Source organism: Candoia aspera, chromosome 13 (assembly GCF_035149785.1).
Source record: "Candoia aspera isolate rCanAsp1 chromosome 13, rCanAsp1.hap2, whole genome shotgun sequence".
Lineage (NCBI taxonomy): Eukaryota > Metazoa > Chordata > Lepidosauria > Squamata > Boidae > Candoia > Candoia aspera.
This window is the reverse complement of record NC_086165.1, coordinates 9589312-9605061: the sequence shown is the minus strand read 5'-3', so window position 1 is coordinate 9605061 and position 15750 is coordinate 9589312. Positions and strand designations below refer to the sequence as shown.

The 15750-nt window shown below is 38.2% G+C and overlaps 1 protein-coding gene across 1 annotated transcript in view; it reads left to right on the top strand.

Moving 5' to 3' along the window:
• FBN1 (fibrillin 1) overlaps nucleotides 1-15472 on the top strand; it is a 173034-nt gene extending 157562 nt beyond the window's left edge. The window contains exons 58-65 of the mRNA XM_063314449.1: nucleotides 1108-1233; nucleotides 1673-1795; nucleotides 2930-3046; nucleotides 3774-3902; nucleotides 5143-5262; nucleotides 9108-9339; nucleotides 10350-10527; nucleotides 14183-15472. Of these exons, the coding sequence (XP_063170519.1) occupies nucleotides 1108-1233; nucleotides 1673-1795; nucleotides 2930-3046; nucleotides 3774-3902; nucleotides 5143-5262; nucleotides 9108-9339; nucleotides 10350-10527; nucleotides 14183-14572 (1415 nt within the window). The 3' untranslated portion in view covers nucleotides 14573-15472. The remainder of the gene's footprint in view (nucleotides 1-1107; nucleotides 1234-1672; nucleotides 1796-2929; nucleotides 3047-3773; nucleotides 3903-5142; nucleotides 5263-9107; nucleotides 9340-10349; nucleotides 10528-14182) is intronic.
• The last annotated feature ends 278 nt before the right edge of the window (nucleotides 15473-15750 follow it).

The following is a 15750-nucleotide window of genomic DNA, read 5'->3' as shown; positions in this document are numbered from 1 at the left end:
AGATCTCTCGGCTGTATTTATATTTATATTTATATTACATTTCATTTTTATTTAATATAAATAGGCCGGGCACAAAGCCAGGTCTTCAAGGCTTAAATATGTATCTTTATTGTTGTCATAGCTAGCAAGAAACGGGCTGCAAACCAAACTGCAATGCAGCAGGTCTTGTATTTTTTATTTGAAGAATCGGTTTGGGAAGTTGCTTGCACAGTAAACTAGTGTTTTGAGATGCTCACTTTCATTCTTGTCACTGGTTACCCCTCTGCTTCTGTTCAATGCCAGCTTGGGAATTTTACTTCCAGCCTTAGCTAGGAAAGGATGCTCCCCCAGAGTCCAGCAGTGATGGTTGGGCTCATCTTTGAGAGCCTTAGTAATTGAGACAGAAAATGAGCCTGCCCTTTCTGTACAGTCTGAGCAGTTATTAAGACAAGTAAAGGTTTGGGAAAGGGCTCTTAAATTTGGTTGATCCCTTCTTCTGTCTGGAAGAAATTTAACGGCTCCATCCATCTTGGGCTTGGGGCATAAACACAGTAGGAGACAAGTAAGTTTGCTGAACTGGAACTGTAATTCTTATACAGTAGTGAGGCTGGGAAAGGAATGGAAGAGACCAGAGACACAATCAAGAGTGAGTCAGTTGGCAGCTTATCTCATAAACAGCAGCTTAGCCCAATTGGAGAGAAATCTGGGAAAAATGCATTTCAGATAGCTCAGAGAGACTGTGCCTCAATTAACTCACTATAAAGCTGCCTGGGCAACTCCTACTGCAGTTTCGAAGATACCTCCAATTAGCACCAAAGATGCCTTCCCGAAATCTGTGCAGTTCTTCCTTTCTTGGCCTTGCTCAGCTCTGCAGAGCTTGACATCCCTTACTCTCATCTTTTCAGTTTCATCTGATTCCAGAAGGTTTTTTTCTTTTTCGTCAGATGCTATAAATCCTTCAGCCTTTTTTATAAGCTTCCTAAATTGAAGATTATCTCTTTTCATGGATCACCTGTACTTTTTTCCTATGAAAGCATCTGAATAACACGGACCCCAGAGGCCCTGTTTTGTTTTCTTCTGTTTTCCTTCAGTTTTGCTTTCCCTATAGTCCTGTTTATTGACTTGCAGATATTGATGAGTGCAAGGTCATTCACGAAGTCTGTCGGAATGGGGAATGCGTCAATGAGGAAGGATCGTACCACTGTAATTGCAAGGAAGGCTATACCACTGATGTGACAGGCACACTTTGCATAGGTACGTTTTCGGTTTCCAACTCAGCTTCACCAGTCCCTTCCCTCAGAATGCAGGCACTGGGCGCCCCTTACACAAAGCTAGAGAGAATTCTTCATTCAGTAATTGGGGAAGCTCTCATGGTGTCCACTATAATGACCTTCATTGACAGATGGGTTTGTTTGTTTGTTTGTTTGTTTGTTTAATATAGGCCCCCATCTTAAATATATGAATCTGGGCAGTTATTTTCAAGCCTTTGTCACTGGAGTTTTTAAACATGGGACCACTTTTTGAAAAAAAAAAATCCATTTTAATGATTCAGCTGTATGTTTAGAACTTGGTTGTTTTATTTTGTGAACCCTAATGGAGTTTTTTTTTTAAATAAAAAGGGCAATTACCCATTATTAGTCATTCCTCCTTTTTAATTCATCTCAGTGAAAAATGGTGGTTTCTTTGACTTCAGATCTGAATGAGTGCAACCTGTCTCCAAAGCCTTGCAATTTTATTTGCAAAAATACCGAGGGTAGCTATCAGTGCTCTTGTCCGAAAGGATACATTTTGCAGGAAGATGAGAGAAGCTGCAAAGGTAAAGTAACTGATCTTTGGAATATGTATAGCCAACCATGTATTTTCCTTTAGGACCACTTTGAAAAGCAAGTAAAGGAATAGGCCACTCTTCCCTCCTTGAGTCGTTTGAAAGCTAGCAAGGTAGTCCTCGTTTGGCGACTGCCTCGTTTAGCAACTGTTTGTAGTTATGATGGTGATGGAAAAGTAACTTTGTGACCAATCCTTGCATTTACGGCCTTCGCAGGTCTGTAAAGCCAAGGATAGCTGAAGTCAGATCGTAAGCACGGTTGTGGTTTCACTTAGTGACTGCTTTGCTAACAACCAAGTTGCCAATCCCAGTTGTGGTTGATAACGAGGACTACCTGTAAAAGGAAAAACAGAATATCTGAAAAAACCAAATTTGTCCCAGGAATTACCAGCTCCTGACCTTTTGCATGCATGAATTATGAGGTCTACGAAGGGTTGTGACTGTATGAAGGGATATGAAGGAATGGGTCCTGGGCCCACTAAGTATTAGTATGTAGGTCTTGACATACTCCCCAGAACCAATATGACCTCAGTAACAAAAATCTCCCCTTTTGGTATCAATCAAAGGGCTATGCAAGTATAGGCAGAAAATTGTGGTTCCATCATGGATTAATCTTTGAATATACACTAAGAAGATAATGTGAAACAAAGGGAAGAGTGAATGCAGGACAGTGATCTGAAAACAACGAAGAGTTTTGTTAACATCTGAAAGACTAGCAGATTTATTATAGTACTTCATCTAATCCATAAAACTTTGTGTCACAATAAATGGAACTGCTAAAAAATTGCATGAGAGCGCATGTTGTGTTTGCTTCAATGTGGCTATCCCTTCAGAAATTTCAGCTTGTTACGCTAGTTGTAAACTGTGATAGAGCTCTTTTTGGAGCCAACAAGTCATATAAAATGCTTTATAAGTAAATAAAACAGGCGCAGTCATGAGAATTGCAATCCAACCCATCTGCAGGCAGGAGATTGTGGGTGTCTAGGAAGGAAGATTCCCCTACAAACCACTGTGCAACACTTCTGGGTATGACTTACGTTGCGGTTGGACAGATAGCTGCAATATATTAAAATGTTGTCTTTATGAGGAGCAAAACCTGAACAAATGTACTTGCTGTCTTTTTAGACCTTGATGAATGTGCAACCAAACAACACAACTGCCAGTTCCTTTGCGTCAACACTATTGGAGGCTTTACTTGTAAATGTCCTCCTGGTTTTACGCAACATCATTCAGCATGTATTGGTGAGTGGCAAGAAATAAGACAATGCTCATACGTGTCTGATGTCACAGTTCCTTCCTTGCAGTTAAACTAGAAACAGTTAATCCAAAGAAACAAGAACCTAAGAACTCTGATTAATCATATTTATTGGAAAGTTAAGGATTCCAGCCAATGTTCTACTTTTAAATGAGATACCTATGTATAGACCAATTAGGGCAGCAAAACTATTATCTGTTTCTTCCTGCTTTTCTGATGGTGGGGCAGGAGGGGGAAGAGGCTTGCCTCTTTTGTGAAGGCCCATATGAATCTGTTGAGTGTTTTGGTATCTGGTTGTCTTTTTTTTTGGTGCAAATGAGAAAATGCTGTAGACTTGCATAGTTTCTAGTGTTACTACACTATACTTAATACGCTTAGTCTTAACATCTTCAGAATGAATGATCGGAAAAGGCACAGATCAATATTTGTTTACTGTGTCCCTTTTAAATAGAATAGACCAGTTTTCCTTTTTTTGTTTAGACATGCATGTTCTCTATATACAGTTAGAATTTTCTGAATGCCCAGTTCCTGTGCAGAACAATACACACATCAACAAATCACTTTTTGTTTTCCCCCACTTCTTCTTTGAATATGAAGGTTTGATTTGTTTAATTGGGATCAGTCATTTTATGGAGCCTTTCACTGTGGAAACTCTCCTGTAGCCATCTTCAAACAAGGAATAGATCAACTAACGTCCATCTGTATTCATTTTAGATAACAATGAATGTGCCACTGACATCAATCTTTGTGGATCAAAGGGTATTTGTCAAAATACTCCTGGAAGTTTCTCATGTGAATGTCAGCGTGGCTTCGCACTGGACCAAACAGGAGCTGCCTGTGAAGGTACGTCTCTTGGGAACTCATATGACCTTCTGCTCTTTTACCTTTTCCTGTGTATTAATTAATGCATTTAAAGTAAATAGGTAGTGGATCTAATCTCTCTGCCTGATTCCCTCTCTCGGTACTAGCCTACATTCTTTTTCTATTTAACATTTCTGAACATTTTCTGTTTAACATTGCATTTATTCCTTGCAACTTTAAGCCAACCACAGCCAAATCTTTTGATCATAAAATTAGTTTTATCTTTAATGGCAATCATATTTCAGTCCAAATTAAATGCAAATCTCAGGAATGGAACACGCGGTTTTCATGTTAGTTGGTTATATGGTTCAGCCTTTGGCACCTCCAAATTAAAAGGTAATTTAGGTAGTAATGCTGGGAATGTTTCTGTGACTCAGAGTATACAGTACTCTGTAGACTCTCTAAACCATTCACCTGATTCAAAATAAAATAACTGCAAATATGTATGTAGGATAACTTCCATGCATTACACCTGGTTTTCAAAAAGCAGACAACTTCTTACAAGTATAACCATGTGGGCATGCACCAGGGGGAGCAAGGGGGAGGAAATTAAAAAAAAAAATTCACAGTGTAAACTCCATTCTTTTTCTACCTGTATTGTGACATCACACATAAGAGATGGAGTTTGCATCATGATGTCATGATGCCTGCTTCATCATTTTGACAAAGTTCCAGATTCAGCAGATGCCTTTGTATAACCATTACATAAGGTCAGGATATGGCTAGCCCTAGAAGGGCCCGTGGTACTCACAGGTTGAGAGCCATCTGGATTTTATTACGTTTTATATTTTTACTATTTTCCAGTGAAACATTTGCCCATCTTTTACCATGCAGGCACAATCCAAAGAACTCTTCTGTTTGCCTATGTGAGAAATAGCTTTCAAATACTGAGGTCAATAGAGTGTCCAGGAGAAAGTGTTTGAGTAACAAAGTCTATATCTTATCCTCCTTATTTTTCTGATAGCTGTCTATCATATTTCTTTAAGCAATCTCTGTATAGAGCTTTCATGTTTTTCTAAGAACAGATTGTAAATGCTTCTATTAATGACAGTAAGGCATTTATTCAAGAGTCTCTGTGTGAAAAATGTGAGTGTATCATTGCGAGCTAACTCTGTTGCAGGGAGTTATATCCGTGTTTACACTGAATTAGTGTCTCTGATGATGTGACAAATTTTTCCAGCAAAATAATCCATACATTTCCATCTGTGCTTTCTTACTATAGATGTCGATGAGTGTGATGGAAATCATCGGTGCCAGCATGGTTGCCAGAATATAATTGGAGGATACAGGTGTAGCTGCCCACAAGGGTATCTCCAACATTATCAGTGGAACCAATGTGTTGGCAAGTCTCATTTTTAATGTCTGAGCAAGCAAAACCATTACTGACTTAGCATTTTAATTTTGGCTTTGTTGATTGTTGTTATAAGCTCAGTTTACTAGACTCAAAGTAATCTCCTGTAGAAAGTTTTGTAAGCCACATTAGTTTGTCAAGGAACAAACTAATTTTTTTGCCTGGACAAAGTCTTTAGAAAAATCTCAGTAAAACACTGCTTATTTTACATTCACTCCCATATTAAACTAATATCTCAGCCTTCTCCAAATTGCTAGCATCCCCCAAATATGTTAGATTACAAATCCCATCAACCTAGCTTCCATCCCACTGAAAATTTATCTGAATTTGAAACCTTGTCATCCAGGGAAGATTTTGATACTTTTTAGGTATCTCAATGTTGAATCACATCTTGTAGGTTTGAGGCAGAACTACTGTGATTACCCTTCAAAATTGTGCTCATCTACAGTAAAGTAGACAGTAGCTTACTGTCTACTATGCATGTAATGCTCACCAAACTAGGGCCATGGTGGTTATGCAATTCAGGTGTGCTGTACATTCCAGCTGAAATGTACAAATACACTTTTCAGTACTCTCCCACTGAAATATAACTGAGTTGAACATCCTTACCTTGAACAAAATCCCATTCAAAGAGTTTGTTTATTGTGTTAGATATATCCATTGCTGTTGTTCTTAGGTTTGGGTTGCTTTTGTCTCCTCCTCATTTTCAGTGGACCTTAACCTGATGTTACATAAATGCAAGTAGACCAGTCAAATATCAGTAGGCATATTGATATCTGTCAGAGTCAGAATCCTTAAACCAGCCTCCTGAGGACAGCTCTGGGATATGGCTTCTTATCAAATTTGTATAGCCACACATCTTATGCAGCATACCCCTGAGTGGCTCACAAACAATAGTAAAAACAATAAAAGCACTAAAAACTACTAAGAACCCCCGGCACTCCCAAATGCAATACATGCCCACTCATCCAAAAAGAAATTTAGAACTTCACTGGGCTCCAGCCTCATACTATCCCAAGGCTTATGGGGAAAGCCAGGCCTTTGTGGCTTTTCAGAAGGCCAGGAAGGTAGTGGCAAGCTGGATCTTGGGGGGAAAGGGCCACTACTGAGAAGATGCACTGCCTAGATAGCAACATTTCAGGGAGAGGACCACGAATGTGTCTCCCTCTCAGACCTAATGGGACAGGCAGATACCCTCCAGGTGAGGCTGTCCCCACAAGTAGCCTGGCCCTGTGCCACGTAGGGCTTTAAAGGTGCTAACAAGCACCTTGAATCACATGTTCTATTCCTCATTCAAAATTTAGTGCTGATCAGTGTTTCTGCCATTAGCCCATATGACTACTAATTAGAGAAAGTTGTTTTTTTTAAAATCAAGAGTAGAACCAAAACTCATTATCCTGATGTGCTTTCAGAGGCATGCAAAATGACCTGAATTTTATCACTGCAATGCAACATGAGTATTCTAATACCAGTTTTAATTAGGAAACTCATTTTAGGGTTATTTCCAGTATCTAACTGAATTGGTTAATTCAAACTGTGGTTCTTTCCTGGTGAAACTGAGAATTGACCATTGTTTGGCACGGTTTAGTCTCAAAAGCGTAAAAAAACTGCCTTTCTTTGGTCTTGTTGCCCAGCTTTAAGGGAGGTCTCTGGTTTTAATCAGGGTTAAGAAAACTTGCCGACTCTTTTACACAGTTGCTTGTGGGGAACCTAGACTTTTCAGTACTGAAAGGGAATTGGAAAGTTATTCAGACATGGTTTTCTTTTTGGAAAGATTGGCTTAGAAAGACACATACAGCTTAAATTAAGTTTTTAATTGGCCCTTTTCAAGTTTTGCTGAGTTTCATCGTTATTGGAATCCAATAATTGTTCTGGTTTTGCAAGCAAACCTGGTGGTGGGTAAGCGAGCTCCCTGCATTGAATTGTGTGCAGTCTGGTTGACATTGGCAGATCTCAGAAAGTTGAACCGGGCTGGTAGGAAAACTACCAGGGAATCCCAGAATGGTAGACTAAACTAGGAAACTGAGAAAGCCTTCTGGAAGAACACAGTGGCAAACCACGTCTATGCTGTTGCCTGGAGCACAATATGGGGTATTATTATATAAATAACATATAATGTTATGTTATATATTAAGTTCAGGAGGCAAGCTGAACTTTTTCCTTAGTGTCAAAAAAAGCCCTCCCTTTTTTCAGTATTATCTCATTTGTGCCTTGGCACACAACTCCTTCCCCTCTCAACAAGTATCATATGCTAAAGTCAAAGTCAAGTTGCATTAAATACAGAGGAAAGAAAAATGAATCCAGCTGTGATTTTCTCTGTTCTTGTTACTGCTTCAGTCTTCTGACCTATGATTAGTCCTATTTTAGAGCCATAAATGAGCTAATCAATCCCCAGATCAAATCTCAGTTCTGCCACAAGTTCATTAATTAGCCCTAGGCAGGACTATCATCTCTTGGCCTCTTCTTTCCATCAATAACTTATGGATAAATACTTTATTTTAAAACTCCTTTTATTAAGTTATCTTCATCCACTTGACAGACCTTTTCATAATGTAGATTGACAGAAGAAAACAGCTAAAGCAAGGAGATTTCTAACAAAGCATAACAAAATGGTGAAATAACAATATAGATGTAACATACAGAATTGTTAAAGATAAGTAATCAAATGACTCAAAGCTAGAGAATCAAATTCATAAGTAACCAAATGTCAGGTCTTTTTAATTGTTCAGTTTGAATGTTGTAAACTGGCTTAGGTACTGTAACAATGGAAAAAAAGCATAGTTTATGTTACAAAATAAATCAGTTTATTAAGTAATTCTAGTGGGCTATTTTATTTCACAGTCCAGTAGAATTGCCTCATGTGTAAAATACTAGGACCATTGAATTATATTTCACATAGACTTTTTAAAGCATAAATCTTGTTTAGTTAAAAGGAAGAATTTGCAAATGCTTTAATGTAAGGCAGTTTCTGAAATAAAGAAAATTATATAGTTTGCACCAAGCTTCCTCAAACTCAGCACCATCCAGTTATATGACTTATGATTGAAGAATTCTCCAGGCAACATGGCCATTTCTAAGAATTTTCAGAGCTGAAATCCACACATCTGGAAAATGTATGAGTAATAATACTGGATCCAGGATCATATGCATCGTTCTGTAAATTATTGGCTACATTCATTTAAAACAAGTTTTTAATTAGCCTGAATAGATAAACAATGAACATAATTATTACAAATCATTGTAAAAATGAGCTGTCCATTTATCTTGATTTAGCTATATATGACTGTTTAACTATGTGTTGAAAACTAAAGGCATTCAATAATTTTGGAATTATTGCAAATATTTTTGTGCGCCCTATGAATTGGACAAGAATTAGAATGACAAACCATAATCCAGGCATAACTTAAGGAACAGTAATTATTTAGTTAGAGAGCCAGTTTGGTGTCATGGTTAAGGCACCAGGCTAGAAATGGGGAGACCATGAGTTCTAGTCCTGTCTTGGACAGAAAGCCAGCTGGTTGTCCTTGGGCCACTCACTCTCTCTCAGCCCTAGGAAGGAGGACATGCAAACCACTTCTGAAAAACCTGTCAAGAAAACTGCAGGGACTTGTCCAGGTAGTTCCCAGGAGTCAACACTGATTTGAAGGCACCAAATAATAATAACAACAATAATAATGTCCCATCTACTGTAGGTCATGGTGATTTCAGATAGTCAGGTTGCTTGTGCCTGAATCTACTTCTGTGCAGGATTTCTGTTAGATAGATGAGATGGTGATGAATAAGTTTCTGAAGAGATTATCAGTGTGATGATCAAATCTGCTTTGCTTGTTTTCCAGATGAAAATGAATGCCTCAGTGCTCATATTTGTGGTGGAGCATCTTGCCACAACACTTTGGGAAGTTACAAATGCATGTGCCCTACTGGATATCAGTTTGAACAGTTTAGTGGGGCATGCCATGATGTGAATGAGTGTGGGTCCTCTCAAGCGCCATGCAGCTATGGTTGCTCAAATACAGAAGGTGGTTATGTCTGTGGATGCCCACCAGGGTACTTCCGAATAGGGCAAGGGTAAGAAGATTCTCACTTTTGTATGTACAGTCTCTGACCTCAGAGGCAAAAAATAGCCTCCAGGTTTGTTCAGATTAATACAGACCAACCTATGTAGTGGGAAACTGAATCAATAAGAGAACACACAACTATAAGCTCTTGAGTAAATGCTGGGTTGACAATAGGAGACATAAAGAATTTATATAGTATGGATTGATTGATCCATTCATTCATGTGCATTTGACCTTTAGCCTTCTATCAGTTGATTATATAGTACCTGTGAATTAAAAGATACTCAAGTTCAGAAATAAAATGGCTTTCTCATACACCATGTTTCCATTAGGTTATGCATGCTCAAGTACAAGTTACATGCGCATTCCATCTTTTCACTAAGATCTACTGTAGCATATAGCATGCATTAACCATGTATCACATGTTCAAACTATAGAAATAGCATTCTAATTCCTCCAGCATGTGAGCCCAAGCATTCCCACTGCCTTTTTCTTATAGTCATTTCTAGTACAGCAGAAGCTCTGCAATGTGTGATAAGCAATTGTTAGGAATATCTATTGGTTTTCTTCAAATATGGAATTTGAGTAAAATGTAAAAAATATTACATTTATTACTTGCTTGGTTTATTTCTTTAGTGGGTATTATTTATTCTGTACGATTCTTCGGTTTTCTTTCTTCTCCAGGGGAATTGGTAACAATAAAGCCCGATTACGTGCCAAGAGTCTGTGTTTGGGGATGGGGATGGGGGGAGTATAAGCGTGATAAATAAATTAAAAAATAATCAGAGGTTCCCTGGTAAAACCTTAACACTGAGTGTTATAACTTCTAAATGGTTAATATATATATAAAAAATCGTACTTCAAATAATTACTCAGAATAAACTGACGTACCTTCTATGAAATCAAAAGTAGCTAATGAATATCAGTTCAAAGGCCAAATATTTTAGTCTTAATGTTACTAGAGGCTGAACTGAGAATGTTTGTCTGATGTTGGTTCTTTCTTCCTTTTAAATTCTTTAGACACTGTGTGGCTGGAATGGGGCTGGGGAAAGGTCAGAACCACGAATTACCAATCAGCGGTGAAGTAGATGACAATTCTCTTTCTCCAGAAGCATGCTATGACTGTAAAATCAATGGCTACCCGAAAAGGGGGAGGAAACGGCGAGGCGTAAATGAAACAGATGCACTTAATACAGAGGTGAGTTGCGACTTAGCCTTCCAGCCTGGAGTAACATTTATGTAGCTTCCTGAAATTTTAATTAATTAATTGATTTCTATAGCCGCCCGTCTCAACAAGTGACTCTGGGCAGCTTACAATCATGAAAACCATAAAACAGTTAAAATAATTAAAAACAATTAAAAGTACAAAATAGATATATATGGTTGCCAAGTAAATAATGCATGGATGTTAATATAGCCAAGAAATGGGGCCCTTAACACACATGGGGCCCCAGGCCTGGGCACATAACCAGGTCTTCATGGCCTTACAAGACTAACAGGGTCAGGGACATCCTGAAATCCATTTTGAGCATGGTTCTTTCACTTTTTTTCCCCCATAGATAAAGCTACTGTAGGCTGCCTTTAATATTTTAAATTCATAATGCTAATCAGATCAAATCAAAACTTTATTACAGTCATAGACTAGCATCACGGTGCTAATATTTATTTCACATGTGCCTTCACAATATGAGGTCTGATTCCTTCTGGGTGAGGGAAGAATCAGAAATTGCACCCAGGAGCTCTCACAGGAAAGTCAAGGACTTGGCTCTTAGATTAAAAAAAAAAAAACTTGCATTGCAGATACTGAGTCACCTTAATAATAATAATACAGAACAGCTTCTGCAGAGTCTAAAAATCTAGCTATATATATGTTATCCCAAGATTAATATGTTATCCCTTGGATTATAATGAATGACTTGCCTCTTGTTTCTCAGGCTGGGCTGTTGATGATACCTGATGTTGCTAAAGAAAGGTTTTGTCTGATCCCACACTCCTAATTCCTTATCTTGCCAATTCCAGGTCTCACTGGAAGTTAGTTAAAAACTAATTTAATCTTTCTATGAAAAAGACAGCTCTCAGTATGCCAGATTCCTCTTATATTGTGCATCACATATGTACAGAAACACATCATATGGCACTATTGTAGTTTGTACTTCTGACTTCTTCTCCATCTCATTTGCCTCTGTTGGAGAGTCCATGGGAACTGACACATTGGACAAATGGTTCCTGTTTTCTAACTAACTTCAAGTTTGGATCTCATCCAGTCCTGCCTATGAAATGTATGAGGAACTACCTCATAACAAATCACATTATTGGTCTATCGAACCTGCTCTAAAATGTAGTGTTGGCTATATTTGGTTAGGGCATATTTAACCCTGAATTTCATATTTATACAGCTGCAACCTAATTGGGTTACTGCAGTGTGACTCTGCTGGTGGAAGCCCAGTTTCTCAGAAGTGAAGCTTAGTGATTTTTGCTGCAATCTGCAAAAAACTAAGGCCATGTTAAATAAATATATCTTTAAGCTTTGATTCTCAGCCGAAAAAGGGTGTGTGTGTGAAAATGAAGCTCAGAACTGTATCAGTTGCCTTTATAAGAGGCTCTTCAGAAGCTGCGGCCAGTTATTCAGCAGGGTCCTTTTTCATATTCACTTACATACCTATGTCACATCAGCACTAAAGCTTAGCACGTCCACCCAGCTTTGCAGCAAGAGATATTCTCTGTATCAGATGTTATATGTTGACAACACATTCCAATGATTCATTTTATCTTAAACAAAAACAGAACAGACTTTGGGAACCTGCAGTGAAGATGCTGCTTACTAGGAGTGTGCAAAGCTCTAGATACAGTTATCTAAAGGTGTTTTAGAGAGTGCAGTGAAGATTATTGCTTCTTGGCAACTCTTCAAAACAGCTGCACCTTTTCTCAGGATGCAGTGAACAGCCATGCCAACAAGTGCTGTGTCTGTACCACTGCATGCTTGGAGCATATTTTGGGGACCGAATCCAAAACTCTGCATAATGTTTACTGCAGAGGGGTCTCCCCTTTTCCAAAAAGCCCTCATGTGTGTCAATAGAAGCCAAGGTCAAAATGTGTGACAGTTTCAGCACATGAGGTTACTTCAGTGTCTCATGAGGTTTGAGGGTACAGTCCCTTATCCAGTAATCTGGCACTAAGGTGAAGTTGGGATGCAGAACGTGAGTTTGCAGGATTTGGCATATGTTCAGTAGGTGACAGGCCTGGACCCTCAGCTCCCCATGAAACAACCCCAGGGAAATTGAGAGAAGACTGGAGCTCAGATTACCAAGGTTTGAAATGGGAAAATAAAGAGATCCACAGCTTTGCTCTGATACACCAGCAGTTCTTTCCTTCTGCCTGTTGCCTTGTACTAAGGAATTCCACAAAAGTTTCCATAATAAAAGAATTTGGCCAGCTTCAGCATATATGGAAACAGTAGCTGGCTTTAACTGCTTGGTTGTGCAAACATTTGTTAAACTATATAATTAGATACACACTTCAAACGCACCTCAAACAGATCATTCTTAATGAGTCTCAGAAATAAGTATAATAACCCATCTCTTAGGGGTTGGATATTTCTCCAGTAATTTGGAGACACAAGATGAACCCATTTGGAATGAAAGGTTTTTGAATGGACTGTATAAAGGTTGGCCTCTGGAATTCTAACTCCTTTTATTTCATTCTGGAAGTTTACTGTTTTGTTCTTAATTTTTTGTGTGTGTTCAGGCTTCTATACAATTATGCGCTGCCCAGAGTTGCTTTGTGAGTTGGGCAGCCATATGTACCAGAATTCTACAAGTAAGCAAATAATTAGAATAATTAAAGTTTCTATTTCAAATAAAATAAGGCAACATAAAATTGTAGTTATATAAGCCACTCAGTCAATCAATAAAAATAATTAGTTTAACTACTAATATCTGAAAAGTTTGTATTCTTTTTTATTGCATTTCAAGAATTTAACTGCGATTTCAAGAATTATAGCCCTCTATGCCCTAGCCCAAATGATTTCACCCATGATTGAATGAACAAACAAGTGGAATGCAAAGAAGTAATGGAACACTCTTTTAAAATCTAGTTTTGCCAGTTGGGGTATGTGTGTGTGTGTGTGTAAAGCTTTCACTGCAAAGGAACACTAATACTACAAAAACATCATTCCATTTTCTGAGACTGCTTATCAAAATACACTTAGATTTGTCTGTCAAGTCAACAGTTCTATAACGATGGTTACCTGAACTTCGTTATTCCAGGTTGATGACCAACCTATTTATATGGTAGCTAAAAGCCATGAATATAAATATATAAAAAATTGTATATTTCAACATTTGCTGGAAATGGTCTCACTCTACCCATGTGTAGAAAATAAATATTTAAAATAAAATACAAAAGTGTCTTCTCCAGTATAAACCAGCCTAGTGCAAAAGTCTCATCTTTTCAAAGTAAACAAGAAAGTCCCTGTTTCTAATTTAAACACTGCTTGCTTGGCAAGCAAAATTCTGGGGTAAGAATAGGAGGCCACATTCCTGAATTAATATTTTGTGCTGCATAAATAATTTTAAGTAGCTGAATATTTTTGAAATCCCATGAACAGCTTGAATATTCAAGGTAGTAATATTTCATGTTGTAAAAGGTGAAAGGTCCCCTGTGCAAGCACCGAGTCATGCCTGACCCTTTGGGGGGACACCGCTTTCGCGACGCTTTCTTGGCAGACTCTAGCGGGGTGGTTTGCTGTTGCTTTCCCCAGTCGTCACCTTCCCCGGCAAGCTGGGTACTCATATTTCATGTTAGGATATGAAAAATCCAGGAGGAAAAATTTTAAACACCTTGTTCTTCTACAGGATCAGCTGGGGACAGATGCAGCTGTTAACCTCGCCAGCTGGGATCTTGAAAAACCAGCCATCTTATCTTTCAACATCTCCAGCCTTAACAACAAGGACCGCATCCTGAAACTGATCCCTGCTCTCACAACACTGACAAACCACAACCGATATTTAATAGACCACGGGAATGAAGGTGGTTTCTTTAGGATAAACCAGAAGGAAGGAGTAAGCTTCCTTCACTTAGCTAAGAAGAAGCCAGTGCCTGGAATATATTCATTACAGATTAGTAGCATTCCACTCTATAAAAAGAAGGAACTCCTTCAATTTGAAGATAAACATGACCAAGACTACCTCAGTGGTGAGCTAGGAGACAGCCTGAGAATGAAAATTGAAATTGTGCTTCACTAATTCACCAAGCAGAGACCAAATTAACGAAAGCCAAAGATAGCTAGGTGAGACTTGAATGTTTTATTTCTCAATAAGGTTCTCCATATCACAGGAACAATCTGTATTCACTTGGACATGTGAGCACTATTCTGTTTTGACATAAGTAAGGTACAGGAAGAAAACTGTAGCTCACAACCACCATTTTCTCAGGCTTCTTGTAAGTGTAGCTACTTTGAGATACTGAATCTTGAATTCCGGGACTGCTGTTGGAAGTTGGTCACAGATGCGAGCCAACATCTGATGAGCCCAGGTACCAGGAGTCGCAAGACCACAAGTTCCATCAATAGATTCTTCTTCTATTTTTTTTTTTTAATCTTAACATCCACTTCCCCAGCTACATCTTACTAGGTCAGCCATTTCTGTTATTGATTTGGTGCTAGAAAAATGTCCAGCCTAGATTTTATAAATGCACTGTAATATATACACTAGAAGCCAAAGAAATTGCAATTACTCAGTCCAACTACATCAATCAACCCCAATTTAGCTCAGTAGTTTATCTCAGTTATATCTATAATACAATACATGTAAATTAAGTGTGTGTATACTGTAACCATGCTATTTTTTATCCATGAAGCATTTGTAAACTAGATTAATAATACCCTTCATGCAAGGGTTTATAATGGTGCTTATAAGACCAACTACTTAACTGTATACACAAACTTGGTGATGAAATTTCTGTGACAATCAAAATGCACTGAGGTCAGCAGGGACCATTCAAAACTTTTCAGAAGTCACATGACACAGTGCCATCCAGTTATGCCATGATATAATGTAACACACGTCCAATAATACCTATCATGACTCATATCTACAAGGGTTCAGTGTCAAAAGTCACAATAAAATCATTCTTTTTTTAGTTCATTCCATGGGTTCATATTCTTGCTAAAATTGCACCAGCTCATGCAAAGTATTTTTATACAGATATGTTCAGAAAAAATATACTAGGAGAAAGGTGAGACGTTATGATCTATGGCCTACATTTGGCCCCCATGCATTTTTCTGTAATCACAATTTCCTACTTTTTGCAAATCTTTAATAGTCACTTTTATACTTACATTGAAAATAATTATTAATAAAAGAGCTACAAAACCCACATGGACAATTCACAGTTTTTAGTTTGATTGTGGGGTGAGATTGGT